At 41.7% G+C, this 23,363-nt stretch overlaps 1 protein-coding gene across 3 annotated transcripts in view; it reads left to right on the top strand.

Annotated features, from left to right (window-relative positions):
• Positions 1–23,363, top strand: part of SYNE2 (spectrin repeat containing nuclear envelope protein 2) — a 799,865-nt gene that overhangs the window by 126,437 nt on the left and 650,065 nt on the right. For all 3 annotated transcript variants that reach the window (XM_029598126.1, XM_029598125.1, XM_029598127.1), the window contains exons 3-7: positions 4,059–4,120; positions 17,973–18,068; positions 18,164–18,241; positions 18,342–18,434; positions 19,589–19,770. In XM_029598126.1, the coding sequence (XP_029453986.1) occupies positions 4,059–4,120; positions 17,973–18,068; positions 18,164–18,241; positions 18,342–18,434; positions 19,589–19,770 (511 nt within the window). The remainder of the gene's footprint in view (positions 1–4,058; positions 4,121–17,972; positions 18,069–18,163; positions 18,242–18,341; positions 18,435–19,588; positions 19,771–23,363) is intronic.

Here is a 23,363-nt window from a genome sequence, read left to right as displayed (position 1 = left end):
GAAATTTTATTGAAATCTGTAAAGCAATTAACAAATATTTAAACATTAAATGCAAAGCTGAGACCAGAAAAGGAACACAAATGCAGACTAAAACAAACAAGAGCACAAGAACAGAATACAGGGGCCTGAGAAGAGGATCCACATAAGGCCACAAATTAGGTCCAACCAGGCAAGAGTCTAAGAGCAAGACCAGGAAACGAGACAAGAATATGACTTAGACCAGGCTTTGGCAAGAATCCAAACCGGAACAATATGGCCACATCAGTCCACGGTTCACTCCGGAACTCAAATCCCTGAAACAAAAACTACGAAATAAAGAACAAAGCTGGAGAAACAACCCCTCACATACAGCAAGACTGGACTACAAAAACACCCTCAACACCTACAGAAATGCCATACACAAAACAAAGAAGGACTTCTACGCAAAAAGAATTCACAATTTCATCTTAGACTCAAAAGCTCTATTTTCTTACGTCTCATCTCTTACCAAACCAACCCCCCTTCCATTCCAGACCAACAAGCACTCAACAAGGCCAATGAATTGGCCACCTATTTTAAGACAAAAATCTCCAACCTAACTCTACCTCTTACAACCCACAATGCTCCACTAACACCTCTGAGTACATACCAAATCTCTCAGAATGCCAGTCTAGAGGCATTCGAACCTACATCCGCCATGGAGATCGAAAACATACTCAAAAAAATCAAACCAGCTGCACATCCCTCAGACCCTCTACCTACCAACATGCTCACCTCCATCCCAAACACCGTAGCAAAACCCATTGCTGAAATCATTAATACCTCCTTAGCCCAAGGTACGGTACCCAATCAGTTAAAACTAGCAATTCTTAAACCACTACTGAAAAAACCAAACGCATCTCCCACTGACCCAGCAAACTTCAGACCCATTGCGAACTTACCATTGATTTCCAAACTGATGGAAAAAGCAGTCAATAAACAACTTTCCGAATATCTCGAGGAGCACAACATTCTCTCTCCTGCACATATGGTTTTCGGAAATCATTAAGCACAGAATCCCTACTGCTTTCTCTCACGGATACCTTACTTCTGAATCTGGAGAAAAAACAATCATACCTACTGGTTCTTCTAGATTTATCCTCAGCTTTCGACACGGTAAACCACTCACAACTCTTAGACCAACTATCAAACATAGGAATTAAAGGCACTGCCCACAGTTGGTTTAAATCGTTTCTATCAAACAGGTTCTACAAGGTCAGAATAAACAATAAGGAATCTGAACCCATCCTATCAGACCAAGGCGTACCACAAGGTTCATCTCTCTCACCCACCCTGTTCAACATTTACCTCCTCCCCCTCTGCCATTTGCTATCAAATCTCAAGCTTACGCACTACCTCTATGCAGACGATATCCAGATCCTCATACCCATCACAGAATCTATTCAAAAAACCTTCTCCTTCTGGGAGGATTGTTTACAACCAATTAAACAACTCCTCTCCAACCTAAACTTGATTTTAAACTCCAGCAAAACAGAGATGATACTTATCTCACAAGACCCACGTATCTACTCACCCAGCCTTTCGCAACCCTCCTCATTAAACATTTCTCTCTCCTCAAAAGTCAGGGATCTAGGAGCATGGCTTGACAATCAACTTAACTTAAAAAATTTTATAAACACCACCACCAAGGACTGTTTCTATAAACTACAAGTCCTCAAAAAGTTAAAACCACTCCTTCACTTCAATGACTTTCGCCTCGTCCTTCAATCCATTATTTTTCAAAACTCGACTACTGTAACGCAATTCTACTTGGTCTCCCCGCTAACAGTATCAAGCCTCTACAGATGGTACAAAACGCCGCTGCCAGAATCCTAACAAACACCAATAAAAGAGAACATATTTCCCCCATTCTGAGCAACCTCCACTGGCTACCCATCAAACAGAGAATCCTTTTTAAAACCCTCACCATTATTCATAAATCAATACACAACATCGCACCTATATCACTCCAAACTCAACTTCGTCCACACCTATCCTCCAGACCCATCAGAAGCGCTTACAGAGGCACATTATTCGCCCCTCCAGCAACATCATTACTAAGAAAAAGAGCACTCTCAACTGCAGGACCACACCATTGGAATGCTCTCCCCCCTGACCTACGCCTCGAACCCAGTCTACCAGAGTTCAAAAAAAAGTTAAAAACCTGGCTCTTCAGGCAAGCGTTCCAATCTCCAGAATGTAACTAAGCGCCGCATCCTGATTGAACTTGGGAATATTCTGTGTTACAGTTAATAATATGCAATTTTATGCAAAATTAAATTTCAATTTACCTTACATTTAATTTAAGTTCAACATGCCATTGGCCTAATTTTAATTAAATTACGAAAATATTTAAGGATTTATTGTTATTGTTCAATGTTCTTTGTATTATGAATGTATTATATGTTATTGTTCAATGTTCTTTGTAAAAAACCCTGATCTGACTTCCCAGACCAGGGCTATCTTTTCGTTCCATGTAAACCGGACTGATTTGTATTGTATACAGGAATTCCGGTATATAAAAATTAAAAATAAATAAGTAAATAAAATAAATCAGGAAGCACAGGCCATAGAGCTAGGAGGACTAAGCAAGCAGTCCAGAATGTCCACTGAGTCCCTCTGCTGTTGAGCTGACAGAACTGCCCAACAGGTCCCTCACATGCTTGGAGTTGTAGTCCTACTTTCTTAGGAAAATCAGAACTACAGCTTCATACATGCATTAGGAGGCAAAGTCAGGAATGGATTAGCATCTTTAGGTTGGCTCAGGTGAGGTGGGATTCCTAGTTTTAATATGAATATATGAGGAAAGTGAGGGAAATATCGGAGCTATAAAGCTGCATGTTATATTGCAAAGATATCTTATTATTCTACCCTGCCTTTAACAATTTAAAGTAGGCTGAATATAGCTCGTCTTCTTAGCCAATGGATGAAACAATTATTAGTGGAAAAGCATTAAATTCTAAGTTTTAACTCTTTGAAAAAGATGTCTTATTTGAATACCAATTATATATGTTGATAAGATTTTGCCAAGTCTGGTTACAAAATTTACAGTTCCTTCATACAGCACAGTATCGCAGTGAAATAAATATTCATTGTGGAATATATTGACTTTTTAAACAAATTTTGCCTCTTTAATCCCGCCATTTTCACTCTGCACTTCCCCAGATTGCATACACCCAGGGTGTTCCAGTGGACCTTTCTGGCCCGATGGTGGGCAGGACACCTCCTCTGCAGCTCACTCTCCACTGAGCCTGTTGGCTGGTAGGGTCCGCCATTGTAGCAGCTCCCATCTTCCTTACCTCCCTGGACCTGCGCCTTCGTGGCTTGACAAATCCTGGCCAACCCCAACAGAACACAGCAGTGACGACTGAAAAGCCCCATCAGGACAGATTTAATAAAGCACAGGCTCTGCCCTCTTTAAACACGTTGATGTCAAGATTCCAGTCCCAGAGGGACTGCGTGGAGAACCTCTGGTGGTGTTTGCGATCTGGCTGTCTCCCCGCCCACCAGTTCACCATGAAACATTATTCTGTCCATCTCTGCTAGCAGCCCCCCATGCCCCCAGCATCCCTGACATTCCTAAACTCCCCTTTGTGACTTGGTGGTAGTAGGATTTCTATTTACCTGCTCTGGGCTTGCTGCCTCGCTCTCCTGGGCCACTACTGACATATGATTTCTCTCTGAATGCGGTGATGTCTCTCCTCCTAATCCCGTTCAGCGTATGTAACACATATTCAAAAAGGGTCACGGGCAGACAGATGAATGGACAGGACTTGGACATGAGGCATTCTTTTTTTTTTTTTTTTTTTCTTAAAATGAATGCCAAAATGCATACCTTCTACTAAAATTACGTAAGAAAAAAAATATATATAATGTAAAGTTTTAGAACAAAAAAGGAAAGTAGACATAGTAATAAAATCAGTATCTGAAAAAGCAGTCGTACTGTTTTAAGATGAAAACGCTTTGTTACAATTTCATTAGTAAATCATTTTGGGGGCTTTATTTATTTATGTGTGTATGTATCTGTCTATTTTTCACAGTGGAGCAGGCGCACACGCAGAAGAGAGCCTTCACTAACTGGATAAATTCACAGCTGGCAAAGGTATGACACAGTGTGGGAAAAGTATCATTCTGCAAATTCAGGGCTACCTGTGACAGTACATGAAACAAAAGAATTTACACTGCAAGTGAGGGATCCCATGGTTTATGTATTACCATTGGCACGACATAACAGGTTTTTTTAAAATTTGAAGAGGGGTTAAAGTGAGATTGTTGCAGAAATTTTCACCTTCTTGCAGTACTACAGAAATATCTTTTTGCTTGGAGACAAGTAAAGTAATAGACAGTAGCCCTATCCTGCCTGCCTGTCCTTAAAAGATTTGAGCACTGTCTGAGGTGGGGGAAGGGTGCCTCATAGTTGCATGCATTTAATATTTAGCAGTAACTTCTTGTGACCTTCTTTACCCAGTCGCCGATTTACAGAAAAAGCACTTTATAGATTTTGGTTTCAAAACTGATTATTTTTGTTGGGGACATAGCACAGTACAGACAACATACAGAGGCTGACTCGTTACAGTACGGTAAGGTTTTAATGTGGAAAACATGGGTTATTTGCCAGACATTCCGTTTTCTTCAGTGGATGCAATTCACTAATAATACATGTGTTCTGCATTTAAATTTTCTCACCTTAGTGAATTCGCATCATAGTTTGGTGAACTTAGAGCATAAGTGAAGGTTTATGCTAATCCACGCTGCTTCCTTATGAAATCAGCACATCCCGTTGTTATAACTTTCTTTAAATTTGTTTGACAGTTTTTGTTTTTTTTCCATAAAACCAGCATAATTCACAGATTTTTACATTTCCAGCATTCTGTATGGCTTTACTTCCTCCCCTACCGTCTCATTAACCCAAATACACTTATACAAAGTCACAGCCCTGAACCATATCATCTGATGGCCATGTCCAATAACTTAAGATAAATATCATTTTTTAACATGTTTTACAGCCTCTTCATTTCCAGATCATCTGGATCCCTTACCCACTCAGAACCCCCATCCCTCCCACCTTAACATCCCTATTATATTACTAGAATTAGCAACATTTATATTTTTTAATATACATTCAGTATTGTCACATTTGGAAAGATTAGCATAACAGTCACATATCATTGATCACCAGGCTTTTTATTCTATGCATCAGAGAAAATAAATGACTCCAAATTTCCAGAAATCCCCTTTTTCTTTTGATCCCACAATTTCACTGCATATTTTTCTATAATTAATAAATGGTGTAGAGTATTTCTTCACTGCGTCAGGGAAGGTGAATAATATAGATTTTTTTTTTTTTTTTTTACTAACAAGGCCTTTCTCAGCCATATTTTCTGAAATTTACTTGCCACCAATTTTGACACATCCTTGAATAAGACAAGATCTACATTAAGTGATATATTATGAGCTAGCAAATTTCCTAAATATCTCAGAACTTTACCTAAAACACCGAATTACCTCATAAGTGGTAATCAATAAGTGACCCAAAGTACCCCTATCTTTTCCACATTTAACACAAATATCTGTATGTGCTATAGATGCTTTAAATGCTCTTCTTTGTGAAAAAAGTACCTTATCAAAAATTTATATTGTTTCTTTCAAATTAACATTGTCTGAATTTTTAAAATCTTTATGAAGCAATTCTGATATGTCTTTGTAGTTGCTCGTGTATCCTCTTCATTTTTCCATTTCTTTACTAAATTATTCATAACATCTGTTAGATTTATTTGTATTAAAGTGGTATAAAGCAACAAAACCATGTGGGTCTCTTGATGTTCCACGTCAACCATTGCCTTAATATTCATAGACATGTTGTTGAAGTTTTGACTTTCTCAAAGAAAAAAAACATCTAATTTGAAGGTATGCATAAAAATGCGTATTATCCACTGAATATTGTTCTTTGAGTTTCTGAAAAAATAACACCTGTCCATCTGCTCCAAAGGATATGAGACACTGAATAAATATCCTTTACCTGCAATATCTAAAAAAAACCCAAACTTTTTATTGCCTACAAAGGTTAAATATGGAGAAGCTTTGTACCTTACTTACACATTTTTACATAACCATCTTCAAACTTTTAATACTGATTGAAACAAACCGACCAATTTAAAGTGAAATCTTAGAAGTTCCTGAACATACACAGATCAGTCCAGAAAAGTGGGTTGTGTATCCCTACCAGCAGGTGGAGTCAGAGACCAATTAGAACTTTGGGCACTGCTACATAACGAGAGTGCCACCTGCAGTCCCTCAGTATTTCTCTGACTCCAGCAGGTGGTAGGGTGCATCTCCTGCAGTCTTCGTTTTTTTTCAGGGTAGTTAGGAAATTTATTTTATTTTTCCTTCTCGTTTGCTTCCTGAGGTGTTAGGCACCTTCATGGGCCATCCCTCAGTGGAAGCCGAGCGTCCGGGGGGTTAGACACCCCCGACTGTGTTTCGCCTGCTCCGTCCCGGGGTGTACAGGCCGGGGGCTCCTGGTCTTCCTACCCCCGAAGCTGCTCCCTCGATCCCTGTTAGTGCAGGCTTCAGTAGTTTAGCTGTTTAAAGTTAGTTAAAAAAAAAAAAAAAAGCCTCTTCAGTCTGAGGTAAGGAGTCTGCACTGGGGGAACCTGCTGTGCAGCAGGCTGTGGGGACAGCTTTGAGCCGTCGCAGTTTCGTTTCCTTCCTCTCCCGGGGCTCCGGGTTGATAGTGAAGGTAGGCAGTGTGTGTACCGGGTTCAGGCCGCGTTTTCAGCACCCGGGTGGCTGAACAGCGCGGTTCCTCGTGGATGCCTTGTTTTTCTATTTTATTTTCCCGTGCTGCCAGCGGCGCTCGCGCGGCTGCAGGTCTTGGGCCTATTTTTTTCTTCCCTCAGCTGCTCTGACCGTGTGGCTATGTGGCTCACCATAGCGCCACGATAATTGGCCGTCAGCCACTCCTGTGGGGTGTGCAGGCAGAATTTGAACTCTGAGTTGTTGTGCCCAGACTGTTCCGGTTTGGAAGGCCCGTCGGGGGTGGCCCCTCCCCCCCACGGGTGTGTGTGTGTGTGTGTGTGTGACTCCCGACACTCTGAGCAAGAAGAGGATTCCCCCCCTCCTGCTTTGGTCCCCATGGCAGTAGATCCGATGTTGGGGACTGGGGAATCGGCCCCCTAGGACCCCCCAGATGGAGAGGTGGACGCGGGACATTTTTCCCCAGAGTTTATCTTGTTGATGCATCAGGCCTTTTTGGCACTGAGACAGACTTCCTTAAAGAGACCCGGGCGCGCTGGGGATCCCGCTGAGCCCCCTCTGAAGCAGGGATGTCCTGCAGCCACCCAGCAGCGCCCGGTGGTTCGCTTTCGTCCTGGGGAGGATGGTCGCGGGGATCCCCATGACCCAGGTTTTGGGCAGGGGCGGCGCCGGTTCCAAGTCTGGGGGTCGGATCTGCGCAGCTACCGGGTGCGGATCCGGACCAGAATCCTGATCCGGTGGACACTGATACAGATGATCCTGATAGGGATGACCTCCCTCCGGTGGAGGGTGATGATCCTACTGTTGTCCGCCTGTTTGTGAGATGAGCTTCTTCCGCTTATTCCCCAGGTACTGGATGTCCTCGGTCTTAAGGTTACTCAAGAGGATTCCAATAATGAAGGGGTTAATCTGGTTCTGGATGGTATTCGGGGACTATCAACAGCTTTTCCACAGCCTAAGAAAGTCCGAAAGCTGGTGACCTGCGAGTGGGATACTCCGAAATCTGGCGGGCCGAGCAAATAGCCACCAAAAACACTGTTTTTAAAGTCAGATCCTTCAACAAAGCCCTGTGCAGAGGCTCAAAGGGGGCGTCGCACAGCGCCTGGAGAACTAGATTCAAACTCCAATCGGGACATAAAGGCCGGACAGGCGGATGCAGATATTTAACCCCTTTGAGAAAGCGAGCAATATCCGGATGGACAGCTAGAGACACACCATTCAACCGACCCCCGCAAGGCACCCAATGCCCCCACCTGAATCCAAAGGGAATTAAACGCTAACCCCCTAATGAGTCCTTGCTGCAAAAATTCAAGCACCCGGATGACGTCCACCATCAACGGATTGCAGGAGCGTTGGAGACACCATGCCTCAAACAGTTTCCAAATGCGAAAATTAGCAGGTAAGAACCAATTTTCATACAATATATGTTGCAATCGCCCCTTCCCGACGGCTTCACTCCGCCTACCTTAGTTATTTTAGCCAAAAGATCTTCATTCAAAAATTGGAAGAAGGATCCAACAGAAGAAAATAGGATAAAGCATAAACATTGGCAAGTTAAATGTAAAACATTGATAAGACAGGCTAAGAGAGAATTTGAAAAGAAGTTGGCTATAGAGGCAAAAACTCACAGTAAAAACTTTTTAAAATATATCCGAAGCAGAAAGCCTGTGAGGGAGTCATTTGGACTGTTAGATGATCGAGGGGTTAAAGGGGCACTTAGAGAAGATAAGGCCATCATGGAAAGATTAAATGATTTCTTTGCTTCGGTGTTTACTGAAGAGGATGTTGGGGAGGTACCCGTAATGGAGAAGGTTTTCATGGGTAAAGATTCAGATGGACTGAATCAAATCACGGTGAACCTAGAAGATGTGGTAGGCCTGATTGACAAACTGAAGAGTAGTAAATCACCCACACCGGATGGTATACACCCCAGAGTTCTGAAGGAACTAAAAAATGAAATTTCAGACCTATTAGTAAAAATTTGTAACTTATCATTACAATCATCCATTGTACCTGAAGACTGGAGGATAGCAAATGTAACCCCAATATTTAAAAAGGGCTCCAGGGGCGATCCGGGAAACTACAGACCGGTTAGCCTGACTTCAGTGCCAGGAAAAATAGTGGAAAGTGTTCTAAACATCAAAATCATAGAACATATAGAAAGACATGGTTTAATGGAACAAAGTCAGCATGGCTTTACCCAGGGCAAGTCTTGCCTCACAAATCTGCTTCACTTTTTTGAAGGAGTTAATAAGCATGTGGATAAAGGTGAACCGGTAGATATAGTATACTTGGATTTTCAGAAGGCGTTTGACAAAGTTCCTCATGAGAGGCTTCTAGGAAAAGTAAAAAGTCATGGGATAGGTTGCGATGTCCTTTCATGGATTACAAACTGGCTAAAAGACAGGAAACAGAGAGTAGGATTAAATGGACAATTTTCTCAGTGGAAGGGAGTGGACAGTGGAGTGCCTCAGGCATCTGTATTGGGACCCTTACTTTTCAATATATTTATAAATGATCTGGAAAGAAATACGACGAGTGAGATAATCAAATTTGCATATGACACAAAATTGTTCAGAGTAGTTAAATCACAAGCAGATTGTGATAAATTGCAGGAAGACCTTGTGAGACTGGAAAATTGGGCATCCAAATGGCAGATGAAATTTAATGTGGATAAGTGCAAGGTGATGCATATAGGGAAAAATAACCCATGCTATAATTACATAATGTTGGGTTCCATATTAGGTGCTACAACCCAAGAAAGAGATCTAGGTGTCATAGTGGATAACACATTGAAATCGTCAGTTCAGTGTGTTGCGGCAGTCAAAAAAGCAAATAGAATGTTGGGAATTATTAGAAAGGGAATGGTGAATAAAACGGAAAATGTCATAATGCCTCTGTATCTCTCCATGGTGAGACCGCACCTTGAATACTGTGTACAATTCTGGTCGCCGCATCTCAAAAAAGATATAATTGCGATGGAGAAAGGTACAGAGAAGGGCTACCAAAATGATAAGGGGAATGCAACAACTTCCCTACGAGGAAAGACTAAAGAGGTTAGGACTTTTTAGCTTGGAGAAGAGACGACTGAAGGGGGATATGATAGAGGTGTTTAAAATCATGAGAGGTCTAGAACGGGTAGATGTGAATCGGTTATTTACTCTTTCGGATAGTAGAAAGACTAGGGGGCACTCCATGAAGTTAGCATGTGGCACATTTAAAACTAATCTGAGAAAGTTCTTTTTTACTCAACTCACAATTAAACTCTGGAATTTGTTACCAGAGGATGTGGTCAGTGCAGTTAGTATAGCTGTTTAAAAAAGGATTGGATAAGTTCATGGAGGAGAAGTCCATTACCTGCTATTAAGTTCACTTAGAGAATAGCCACTGCCATTAGCAATGGTAACATGGAATAGGCTTAGTTTTTGGGTACTTGCCAGGTTCTTATGGCCTGGATTGGCCACTGTTGGAAACAGGATGCTGGGCTTGATGGACCCTTGGTCTGACCCAGTATGGCATTTTCTTATGTTCTTATGTTCTTCCTTTGCACCTCCTCTCACTATGGATGGATGCCTGGCTGCCGCGCCGTCTGCCTGCTGTCCTCTCCTGTGTCCCCGGACCGGCTTTGGCGCTGCCTCCCGCCATGCACAGCTGGTACCTTAGGGCGCGTGCGCCGCGCGGCCCTCACTCTTATTTCCTACTTGGCGCGAATCTCAGGGGCGTCCCCCTGTGATGACGTCATGCTGCCCGGATATTTAAAGCCTACTGTGTTTGCTAGCCTTTGAGTTAGCAAGGGGAATCTTACGGATGGGACTCTATCTCCGTACCCAGCTACTCTGCCTCTCCAATTTTCCATTGGACTCTTAACGCTAATGGGGTACGCGCTGCTCGGGTGCCTCACTTGCTTTTCAGGTCGCTATCAGGAGACCGGTACTCGCTCCTCGAGGGCCCATGTTCTCTGACTCGCTGCCTGCTCCTACCTTCTCTTCTGCCTGGAAGGATTCACTATCTTCAACACCAGTGAGTACTACCATCTTCACCTCAGAGCTCTTCCCTGGAGCCAGGTACTCGCTCCTTGAGGGCCTGCTTTCCCTATCCTGGGGTTCTCCATACTGCGGCTTTGTGCATATTCCACTGAACTCATTATTCTCAGTTCTTTCCACTACAGCACTGCTACCGGAGGAGTCGCTGTTCCAGCACCTGAGGGACACTAGCCCAGCTGGGCTACTTCTACTGCTCACTACTGCCACCTCTGGTGGCTTCATCACATTGTCTAATAAAAGATCAATCTCTGTGTTTGTGTGTCCTAAGCTGAGCCTGACCTGTGGCCCCTCACGGGACTTCCCCCCCGTGGGCGTGGTCAGCTGCCACAGTGTCCAAGGGTCCACCCAAACCTCACTAATTATAACTATATAACATAGTTCAGCTTAAATCAACGCCTGTTCCACCTTCACAGGCATATAATAAAAAGTTGATGTGTAATCAATATGTCTCCTATTACAAGTTATCTTATATAACTTAAAATTGGGCAGACCCAATCCACCTTGTTGGATAGGCTTCATTAATAAATGTAAAGCAATTCTGGCACGTTTACCCCACCACAAAATTTCTCTCTTAATTCTATTAATTAAGGCTGCTACGTTTTTCAGTCATATACATAGGTCATAGCTGAAAGACATATATCCATTTAGAAATATAGAAATGACAGCAGAAAAAGACCAATTGGCCCATCTAGTCTGCCCAGCAAGCTCCTACACTTATTTTCCCATACTTATCTGTTTCATCAACCACCAAGTTCAGGGCCCTTATTGGTAATTTTGATTCAAACAGGTTAATACTTTAGGAAGTATCATCGTACTCTGTAGATGAATCCTACCAGTTAGAGAGATAGGAAACCTAGTCCACTGTTGCAGCAATAATCTGGTAGTAAAAAGCAAATAAGAAAAATTCATAGATTGTAAGGCTTTGATAGCTCTGGGCAAAAAAAACCTCTAAATATTTGAGTCTCCTCACTTTAAAGGAAATTCAGATCCCCACAAACCTTTTACCTCGTTGAACATGACCATGGCCTCCGATTTCTTTATTTTCAACCCTTCCATTTCCTCATATCTTAAGAATTCCTGAAAAACGCACTGTAAAGATTCACATTAGTCAGTAACATATATCAAACGGAAGATTCAGAACCAATGTCAGGAATTATTTCTTTACGGAGAGGGTGGTGGATGCCTGGAACACCCTTCCGGAGGAAGTGGTGAAGACCAGAACTGTGAAGGACTTCAAAGGGGTGTGGGATAAACACACTGGATCCATAAAGTCTAGAGGATGTGAATAAAAAGTGGGTGGCTCGCGGGAATGACGGCTACTACCTGAAGATAATACCCTTATTTAATAAACATACAAACGGTTAATGCGACTCCACCATTGCTCTAAGCTTCAATGGCAAGAGGTAATGTGGAAAAAAAGATTTCCATTCACAAAAAAAAACGGGGAGTAGCTTGCTTGTTACGGCGGTTACTACCCCAAGCCAAATAAGCCTGATACTTCACTTTGAGTGCATATCCAGCAAAGCTCTCTGCTTCAATGGCAGGGGAAATGAAGAAAAGTGGATCTATACACAGACAACCAACAAGGACTGAATTACATAGTCTGGGTAAACAAATAAGCATGGGTGTAGCTTGCTTATTGCGGCGGTTACTACCCCTAACTAATTAAGCTAGATATTCACTTAGATGCAGTTCCAACACTGCTCTCTACATTAATGGTGGCGGTGGAAGCGAAATAGAACCAAAAGGTTACTAACGGCCAAGAGTAACAGATAAGTATGAGAAAAAAAATAGTGTGAAAGCTTGCTGGGCAGACTGGACGGGCTGTTTGGTCATCTTCTGCCATCATTTCTATGTTTCTATAAGCAAATGCTGCAATTTTAAACTAAGAGACCCATCTTGACCAGAAATTTTCCGCCTCTGTCTAATACACTGGAGATGAGACTCAAGGCAAAGAAAAAACAAGTGGTGAGAGGGGACATCCTCTTACCATTTGTTCATGACTCATTTGCACGTGCAGAGCCTTCAATGGGGTCTCCAAAGCCAATGGGATCAGCTCCATCAGCCATTATCCCACCAAGTCTCCAAATACCCCAGGATGAGGAAGTTCCTTCAGTGATGGATGAATCTGGAAATTCTAAAGGTGAGTTTCTCACTGTAGGTTCTGCAGCACCATCTGACTTTCTACCAATGCCTCCACTAAAGGATGGGGCTTGCACAAGGGGTGACGTGGACCCAAGGGTCATGGTCCCCAGTGGAAAGTCAGCTGCAAATCAACTGCCTGGTGCTGTGAGCCATTCACTATGCTCTGAGGTTGTCTGTTTAGATCAAGATTCTCTTTCAAAAAAGAGAATCTTGATCTAGACAGACAACCTAATGGCCATGTTCTACATAAACAAGTAGGGAAGTACAAGCTCTTATGCCCTCTGCCAGGAGGCCCTCCAAATTTGGTTGTGGGCCAGTCATCACAATGCCTATTTCCAGGTGCCCTACCTTCCAGGGATCCAGAATATGTTGGCGAACTGCCTCAGCAAAGTACTACAACTGCATGTATAGCCCTTGGATCATAGGATCATGGATGAGTTGTGCAATCACTGGGGAGAGCCGTTGATTGACCTGTTTGCCTCAGAAGTCAAACGAAAAGTAAAAACGTTCAACTCTATACATCCGAGTTGCTCCTTATGCTTTTGTGCTAGACTGGAACATTATTATTAATGTACTAATTTCTACCAGGAAACCTTCAACCAGGTGCTGCTATAGTTTTAAATGGAAGATGTTCATGACTTGATGTGGGACCAGCCAGCTAGTTCCCTTCACTTTTGTGGCCCAAGGGATTTCCTCAGTATTTATTCTTCCTCGTTCTCAGGCATCTCTTCAGTCAAGGTTCATCTTAGCGCCATTGAGGTATATTGCCAGTTGGTGGAAGGGGGCTCCAATCTTTCAGTACCCCTTGGTATTGAAGTTTGTGAAAGGAATGTGGCACTCCTAATCTCTGGTCCGTAAACATTCAGTGCCTTGAAACTTTTAATGTGCTAGTTAAATTCACAAAATCTCCTATCAAGCCTCTCAAGTTGGTGGTCTTGAAGTTTCTCACCTGGATAATGTTTCTCTTTCACTTAGCTCCAAGGGGTGCTGAAAGATCAGAGCCCCTTTCACCTTTTGACTATATGCCACAGTGGCATTCAGATGAACCTTGACTGAAGAAATGCTATGGTCTGGTTTCATATCTACCATACCTTCAATATTTTCATGTTAGGGTAAGTTTGTAGAACCATCCTAAGTTACATCCAAAAGTGATATCTATATTCCACATTGTGCTACCTACATCTTTTCCAAGACCTCATGCACACAAAGGAGGAGTGGTCTCTTCACTTAGACAGCAAGAGAGCTCTTGCTTATTATTTAAAGAGGACTCATCCTCACTGTCAAGCTTCTTAGCTGTTTGTGTCCTTTGATCCCGATAAATTGGGAGGGACAGTTGCCAAACGAATTTTGTCTAGTTGACTAGCAGACTGTATAGCATGTATAGCAGACTGTATAGATTTAAAAGACATGAAACATAGTCTTAGAAAAATAGAAAAGTCCTGGCACAAAGACCCCACCCCAACACTCCCTGCCCAATTCAAAACCTTCCTACATAGCTATAGGGAAAGGCTAAATACTGCCAAAAGAGACTACTATTCCACCAGAATTCACCAATACCAATACAATCCGCGAGCTCTCTACGACTATGTTGCCTCATTACCCAAATCTGCACCCATAGGCATACCAGAGGACATAGCTAAAACCAAATGTGAGGAACTCGCATTATTCTTCCAAGATAAAACCAAGAAACTACTCACACATTTCTCCCCCTCTTCCACCACCTCCTCCCCAACCCTCCAAAACCGACAAGATGTTTTTCCAGCTCTTCCTAATCCCCCCCAAAGGCATAACCTCCCTAGACTACACAACTGCCCTTGAAATTGAATCCCTCCTTAAGAAATCAAGACCCTCCTCCCACCCTTCTGATACAATCCCTACTAAACACCTACTCTCCATCCCTGATATTATTGCCCAGCCCATCGCCAACATTATAAATGCCTCTATCACTTCAGGTGTAGTTCCCAACCCCCTCAAACAAGCAATAGTTAAGCCAATATTGAAGAAACCCAAGCTTGACCCCACTGTCCCATCCAACTACCGCCCCATCTCAAACCTCCTCTTCATATCCAAAATTCTCAAAAAAGTGATCAATAAACAACTTACCGAATACCTCGATGATTCACACCTACTCTCCCCATTTCAGTATGGATTCAGGAAGTTCCATAGCACTGAAACTCTCCTCCTTTCCCTGGCAGACCATCTCATCAAGGACTTTGATAAAGGACAATCATATCTCCTTGCTTTCTTAGACATATCCTCAGCATTCGACACAATCAGCCACAATATCCTCCTGCAGCAACTCTATGAAATCGGAATATCAGATGTTGCACATAACTGGTTCAAATCCTATCTAAGTAATCGAAACTATAAAGTCAAAATAGGCAACCATGAATCTGAACCTATACCCCTCAATCAAGGAGTCCCGCAAGGCTCTTCTTTATCCTCTACACTTTTCAACATTTACCTCCTACCACTCTGTCATCTCCTAACCGATCTTAAGCTTCCCCACTATATCTATGCAGATGATGTTCAGATACTTATCCCAATATCTGATACCCTCCCCAAGGCCTTGGACACCTAGAAATCAACGCTATCATCAATCAGTAAACTCCTATCCAGCATTCACCTTGCCCTCAACACGGTGAAAACTGAAATTATGCTTATCTCTCCACAGAATCAAACTAACACCCTTCCCCGGCTGCACCCCCTATATCCACCCATCTCGTTCTCTCAACAGGTACACGATCTAGGGGTCATGATAGACCACCCATTCAACCTCAAAAAATTCATTAACACCCTAAAAGAATGTTTCTTCAAACTACACACGCTAAAGAAATTAAAACCTTTACTCCACCCCACCAGACTTTCGCACAGTGCTGCAAACTACAATATTCTCGAAAATGGATTACTGTAACTCGCTCCTTCTAGGCCTACCCAAAAATTCCATTCACCCTCTACAAATCCTTCAAAACTCAGTTGCACGGATACTCACTAACACGCGCAGAAATGATCACATCACACTTGTACTTAAGGAATTACACTGGCTCCCTATTGCATACAGAATCCAATACAAAACCCTTTCTATCATACATGAGGCTCTCCACAATCCCGAAATGAACTGGTTCAATGACTCACTAGTATTCCACAAACCCTCTAAACCAACCAGGAACCAATACCTCGCTACCATACTTACACCTTCCCCCAAAAACATCAACCTGGCATCTACCAGAACACGCACACTCTCCTTAGTTGGCCCCGCATTATGGAACAAAATGCCCGTAGACCTACGCCAGGAGGACTGCCTAAAAATCTTCAAAAAAAAACTAAAGACGTGGCTGTTCACGCAAGCATACACCTAAACCACCCTCATAAAAAAAAATCTCCGACCTCTTGAAACCCTCCCTGGGTTACACCCTCCCCCATCTCATTTCCTACCCCCTCACCTACCCCTTTCCAGTCCCACCCACCATGTTCTCCACTTCATCGCCTTTACTTCTTTTGGGAATCCTCTCAATGCAGTAACTCTGTAAGGTATCTCTGCAAGTTATTATAATAATGTCTCTGTAAGTTATTATAAAAAACTACTCAACTGCTCTGTACATAATTACCCAATAGCCTATGTACATAATTTACCCAAAAGACAATTTCTTCGTTCTCTTTCATATCTACGTTATAGGCAAAGAGTCATTTATTATCTTAGCAGTTTTATATGCACCAGTTTTATTAAGTTACTTGTCAACTGCATCCTAACCGCAGTGTATCATTATTCTGTTAATTGTTAAGCGCACCTTCTGGCGCAGTTTCTCGTTTATTATGAACTGATGTGCTATCCCTGATGAACGTCGGTATATAAAAGCACTAACTAAATAAATAAATAAATGTTAGCTGGTTTACAGATTACTTCAAGACTCAAGAGCCAGGCCAATTTCAGTGGCTTGTCTCAGGTCTGCTTGTATTTAAGACATTTGTAAAGCTGCTACTTGGTCATCTGTTCACATCTTCATGTCCTATTACTAACTGGATAGCATGTCCCAAGAAGACAGGAATGTTGAACAAGTAGTTCTTTGCAGCCTGTTCTCCCAGTAGTCAATTCTCAACTGGTGAAGAGGGGTTATCTGTTTTTGTTCTGCGATGCAAGCTTCAGCTTGGGACTCTCCATTCATGATGGCTAATTTGTGCCTTTTTGTCAATAGAGAAAACAAGTTTGCTTATCTGTAAACAGGGTTCTTGGTAGACAGCAGTATGAATTGGTCATACTCTGTACCCAACCACTTTCTTGGAGAGTTGACTGCCTTGCTAAAGCTTAAGCTCTGGAAGAGACTGATGGGGTTCATGAGTTGGTGTGTGTACAAAAACTCCCATGCACGCTCAGTAAAGTATTAACTGAGCTGAGAGAGCTGGATCCATGTCAGTGCCATTGGATGACGCATCACTCACACTTTATGGCTGATTTCATCCTGCTGTCAACAAACAACCCTGTTTACCAGTAAGCAATCTTGATTTCTTTGCAGAGACATGCCAATGTTTGTTTTCATGATTTATGCTGTAAGATAACCCAGTGGATTTCTGATCTCTGCATCCAGTTACCTTTTTCGGAGAGTAAAAAAGGAGAGGACAAAAGGCAATGCTGCTCCTCATGGATGTACAGTACCATGGAGTCATGTTTCCTACTTTATAATGTCTTTACAAATTTTTGTTTTCAAATATGATTATATGGCCTGGTGTATGTGAGGACAAAAGGTGCTGCTACATATTGTACTTTTTTTTTTTAGTTATCTTAATTTAATTTCACATTTATAGGACCCTAGGTGGCTTACAACATCATATGTAATAAAATTCACATAGTGTAAAACACATCATCATAGCAAAATGAAGATCTATCCTTCACTCCCTCTCTCATAAAGGGTAGAGATCAAATTATGCAAGGAAGTAATTGTAAATGAACAGTTGAGTTAAATCAGTGTGATTCTTTGCTTTAAAGTGATTTCTCTTAACAAATATTTCTTGCAGCATGCCCCACCTTCCAGCATATCGGACCTATTTATTGATATTACAGATGGTCACATGCTCCTGGACCTGCTTGAAGTGCTTTCTGGCGAAAAACTGGTAACAGAGAAAAGAATTATTAAAGTTACTTTTCTATACTGTAAAACAATATGATCACTTTCAGAATTGCTATTTGTGTGCTTTTCATGCCTTAGACACGGGAGAAAGGAAGTAATACTTTCCAGCAGAGGAGCAACATAGAAACTGCTTTGAATTTTTTAGAAAGCAAATCTGTGAGTATAAGTTTCAGTTCTAAAATTCATAGCTCATATATATTTATTCTGTAGGATTGCTCTATTATTTATTGATCCTCTTTTTTTTTTTTTTTTCCAGGTAAAGGTCATAAATGTTCATGTTGCTGACATCCTTGACGGCAAGCCCTCAATTGTGCTTGGTTTAATGTGGACAATCATTTGGCATTTTCATGTAAGTAGTCAGCTTAATGATACACACCAGCCTTTGTGATAGAAGAAATGAAACATGAGAGAAGCCGGGGAAGGTTTCACCTGAATTATTAAACCACATTGTAAGTCCAAGTTGCAGCATCTGCAGTCTTGGTATAAAGGAAGAAAGGGGAGATCATTTGCCTTTTGTGTCCCTGATGTTTCAGAATTTACTTAGCAAAAAATGTAAAAGCCTGATTTGTTATGGTTTTTTTCTGAAGATGAATAAGGCCCAAAATAGTTGATTTAGATAGAAACTGTTCTAATGATATCCCGGTCTGTAAAACTTCAAACCTGCACCAGGATGGAGTATAAAATGTAATAGTTATTTAAAACATAGATTGCTATGTATAATATATTGAAATAATCAATAGCTTAATGTAGTCCTTTTTGTAGGGAGTGGATTTACTTTCATTCTCTGAACGTGTAAACCATACCTCTGCGCCTGCTGTCATTTAGACAGGGGATCTCTGATCTGGTCCTCAAGGAAACCCTCACCCAGCAGATCTGGTTCTCCAGATGTCCACAATCAGACATTTGGTCTGAGAACCAGAAAGATTTGCTTCTTTTGGTCACCGGAAGGCCTGGAGGTGTTCTTGAGGACCAGATTAAATAAGCCACAGAGTATATTGTAAAGCGTTTTGCCAACTTAACGCCATGGTCATGACTGGTCCAGTTCTTTTTAACTCTCATCCCGGTGCAACCCTGGTGCTCAGTTTCCTGTAGATCACATTGAGCCTAAGACTGGGTGAACATATTCTGCTGACACAGACTTAGGTTGCTGGCACTGTTTACATTTCTAGCACACCTTTCTCCCTTTCTCCCTTTTCAATGCATGCCTCTCTTCCATGGCACAAAGGGCACAAGGTCAGTAATGTGATGTGCTACTGACTGGATTTACAGATCCTTAGCAAATCAAATCATTCACTTGTATTTGATCAACTCTCACAAAAGAATATTTTCTGTTTGGCTATTTCCAGATTTCCTGCTAATTTGAAAGTATTTCAAAATCTGGAGTGATGATAATGCTAATGGATATCTTGATAGTACGCTGTAGCGTTGTAGACTGAAAAAAATATTCATATTCATATTCATTAAGCCTCATTAATATGTGTGGGGTTTGTTTTTTTTTGGTAGATACAAGAACTTGCTGGTACTCTTGCTGGTGATTACAGTCGAGCAGAGCAAGGGAGTGTGACAAATGATGGCCGATCACCAACTGCAAGCCCTCCTGCGAAGAAAAGTGCAAAAATCCAGTCGAAGTGGCAGCTGTCTGTAAAGAAAGCACTCCTGTCGTGGGCAAAGGACCAGTGTGCCTCGTGAGTACCTTCACGTCTGCACCATTCGATTTTGCTCACTGGCACAGTGTGCTTTTATTTCGCTGATTATTTTCCTTCGACTTGGAATCTGTTTTCACACTTGGAGAAAACACTGTGCCTGAATATGATGTGGTGTTGGTGGTCTTGTCTTCCAGACGTTTAATGTTTATATTGTTTGGGCTAGAAGAAATGTGAACTCACCTATCCAGAAATATTGAGATGCTCGTAATCTGTAGTTTGAGGTGGCTGCCTTCTGTGCATTGTGAATTGCTGAAAATATACTGGTATGGTTTATTAGTAAAAGGAAACAACATTTCCTTTTACTAACAAAGAGAACTGATTAAGAGGTTCTCTTTGTAACAAAACCTCATGATAGTGGCAGACCAGATTATAACTTCTACCTAAATTAATTTTGTAAAAGGCAATCATCAGATACTTTTTATTCCAAAATAATAATATAATAAATGACAATTTAAAAAGTATGGTCACACAAATAATTTTTCACTTTGAGAAATTTTAGCTAAACATTATGAAAAGATCTGTTTAGAGCAGACACCATTAAATCTGAGTGAATCTTATTCTATTTTAGAGTACCCTATTGAGCTGCTACCATTGCAGCATTATATAACCATTCTACCATGTAATAATAATAATGCTTATCATGTTTATAGTGCTATCGGATGATGCAGTGCTGTACAATGTTGATAAGCATTCAGGTATGATAAGTCCCTGCCCAAAAAAGCTTTCAATTTAAATGGGAATTAAAAGGACTTGCCCAAGGTCACAAGGAGTGTTGTTGGGAGAAAATTGGTAATCCCTGGTCAGCATGGTGGTAGAACCACTAGTCCATTCCTTTTTCACAGATCTCTCCTTTTCACTGTCTCCTCATATAATCTTCTCCAGTAGTAACTCTCTCAGAATCATCACTTTACAGGCTATGCTGTTCTCTCCAGAAAACAGAATCCCAAGCCACCTCTCCCTAATTATTCATGCAAGTCAACTTGATTTACTCCCTTTCTGTTCACCTCGCCTCCTCCCCATCTTCTGCTGGCTGGGGGTCAGACAGAAAATGAAAAGTCCCAGGCACTTTGTCATCTAATTTTGAAAATGACCATTGGTGATCCCTTTTCCACTTTTCTTTGTCAATTAAATAATAATCTATATACACCTTTTAGCAGGTAAGAATAATATTACCATGTGTTATTTTCAAAGTCCCACTGATGTACACATACTTGTGTAAAGAAGGACTGTTTGCAATAAGGTGTATTTATTTATTTAAGCGTGTTTTTATTCCGCTTATAATGATGACTTGTACTAAGTGGATTACAATAAAAAACATAATAAAAAATAAAATAGTCAATGTCATAGGGCCTTTAAAGGGCTTTCCAAGTAGATGATAGGCAATAGTAATGGTTGAGGTAGAATATATAGCATATGTAAAGGTGGAATAGGAGAGTGGTACACAAGAGCAATGTACAAAAACAAAAGTGTAGCACTAGTAAAGGTCAGAGTCCCAAGGTACAAACTCATTCGTTCAGGTAACAATGCAGTTTAATCCAATTTATTATAAATCTCAGTGAGGTTAAGAAGTCAACAGTTTGCCGGTCCCCTGAACCAGACCATGTTTCGCCTCGCCAGCTGTGTTGGGAGGGACAGGTTCACAACAGCACAAAATACATTGTAAAGGGCAGACACGATGCTGAAAGGCATGTTGTTCCTCAAGTGGTACAATCAATAGAGTACAGGATTCAAGGGGATTGAAATCCCAGCCTAGAAACAGTTCTTACAAAAACGTGTATATCAATGCATTGAACACGTGAACCTTACCCACCTGTTCTTAAAATATACGTGCATATATTTTATGCATGAAAGTTTACTAGGACTTATTGCATGAGTCGGGATTTACATATTGTAAGCTGGCCAATTTTAAAGCATCAAGGAAATTAACCAATTTATCAATTAGTCCACAGGCTGGCCCAGTCCTTGTCCAGGTTCTTGAGACTCTTGGCTCTGCATCCTGAACTCCCTCCCCCCAGTTCACCCAGACCTCCCGTCCTGTTAATATTGCATAATAAACACATTTGTGATCATTTATGCCAGATAATTAGCGGGTGTAAAAATACACACGGGTGAGTTGGAAAACGTACGTGTGTGTCTTTTAAACTAGCAATTTTCACGTGAGTCTGTGGGCCCTGCCTATAGACTGCCCCTTTTTTTTTTTACATGCATATGTTTGCACGTGAAAGTAAAATGTGTGTATTCTAAACATTTAAACAACACGGAATACCCACATAGCGGCTACATATGTCTATATATGCTAATTTGTGCACGTATTAATGTTTTGAAAATTCACCTTCCTCTTAGTCTGGCTTCCTAAAACCGCCTGTGCAGAAATGTAGGACCCTGCTCACAAATGACGACTCAAAATGAGAAATGTTTTCTTCTGGACAAAACCATAGTGAAGCATTAATTCCCATGGCTGCTTATCTTTTATTGATATGGGCAGATGGTAGAAAGACGATAAATTGGTGTTAGTGTGCTTATTTAAGGGGGAAAACTGTTCTGCGATTCATGTATGGCTCATCCATAAAATGCATAACTTGATGAAACTTAAAAGAAAATGTTCATTTACAGAAGGGGGCGGATATAGCAAATATTTCTATGACCCCCCCTGCAGTCAGGCAGATTCTGTGCCTGCCTGTAGAGCATTAAGTTTTAAAATGTGTGTGATGGGCACGGTGGTCCTCTTCTAGTCCGGTCTACAGCTATAAATTATTGTGTGTGATTCTGCTTTCCCAGGCTACTGCCAGTAATGCTTTGCATTAATCCCGCTAAGACAGAACAAGATAAATGCCGAATCCCCTTTGACAGAATCTGGACTTCTCTAGTACACCCTTTGTCTTCAGAAGTACAATACATAGCAATGGTTTAATCAGTAGTTTCCTTGCTAGATTCTGCTAGCTCCTGTCTGAGCTTACTGTGGGATGGACTTGTAAAAGAGTTTAAAACAATGATGTCCTTTATTCATTTTGGTATTTGAATATATAGGGCCTTCTCGTTGCTTGAACAGGTGGGAGGGAGGTGCAGTCATTGCACAGGAGTGACACCTAATGGCCAGACTGGGTACAGAGAGAGCCAGGTTCCTGAGAGAGCTATGTACAGCTTATCCTGGTACTCAAAACAGGGGCCTGGGACTGAATAAGGTGCTGGGTGAATGGGAGGGTTAGGATGGGGGGAGGGAATGCATTATTTATCGTGGGAAAGGGGCTGAGGGAGGGAGAGACCAGCGCATGGAAGGTAATATTACATTTAACCCCCCCCCCCCAAAAAAACAGTTGCAGAGGTTTGAAGGGGGGGGGGGTGTTGGCCGGCAGGGGACTCTTTTCATAATGAGTGTGTGTGAAAGGGGGGGGGGGCTAGGAATTCAGATTGGATGACGGAACCCACACTTTTTTTTTTAAATGCCCATTGGCTATGTTCTTTTGAATATAGCCAGTTATCCCACTGAATATGCAGGATAACTTATCTTCCTAACTTTAGCTGGTTAAGCTACCCATTTTAGGGATTTTTTTTAAATAGTGGCCCCAGTGTGA

The sequence above is a fragment of the Rhinatrema bivittatum genome, chromosome 4 (assembly GCF_901001135.1).
Source record: "Rhinatrema bivittatum chromosome 4, aRhiBiv1.1, whole genome shotgun sequence".
Classification (NCBI taxonomy): Eukaryota; Metazoa; Chordata; class Amphibia; order Gymnophiona; family Rhinatrematidae; genus Rhinatrema; species Rhinatrema bivittatum.
The sequence above is the reverse complement of the archived record's forward strand: the minus strand, read 5'-3'. Positions and strand labels throughout refer to the sequence as shown.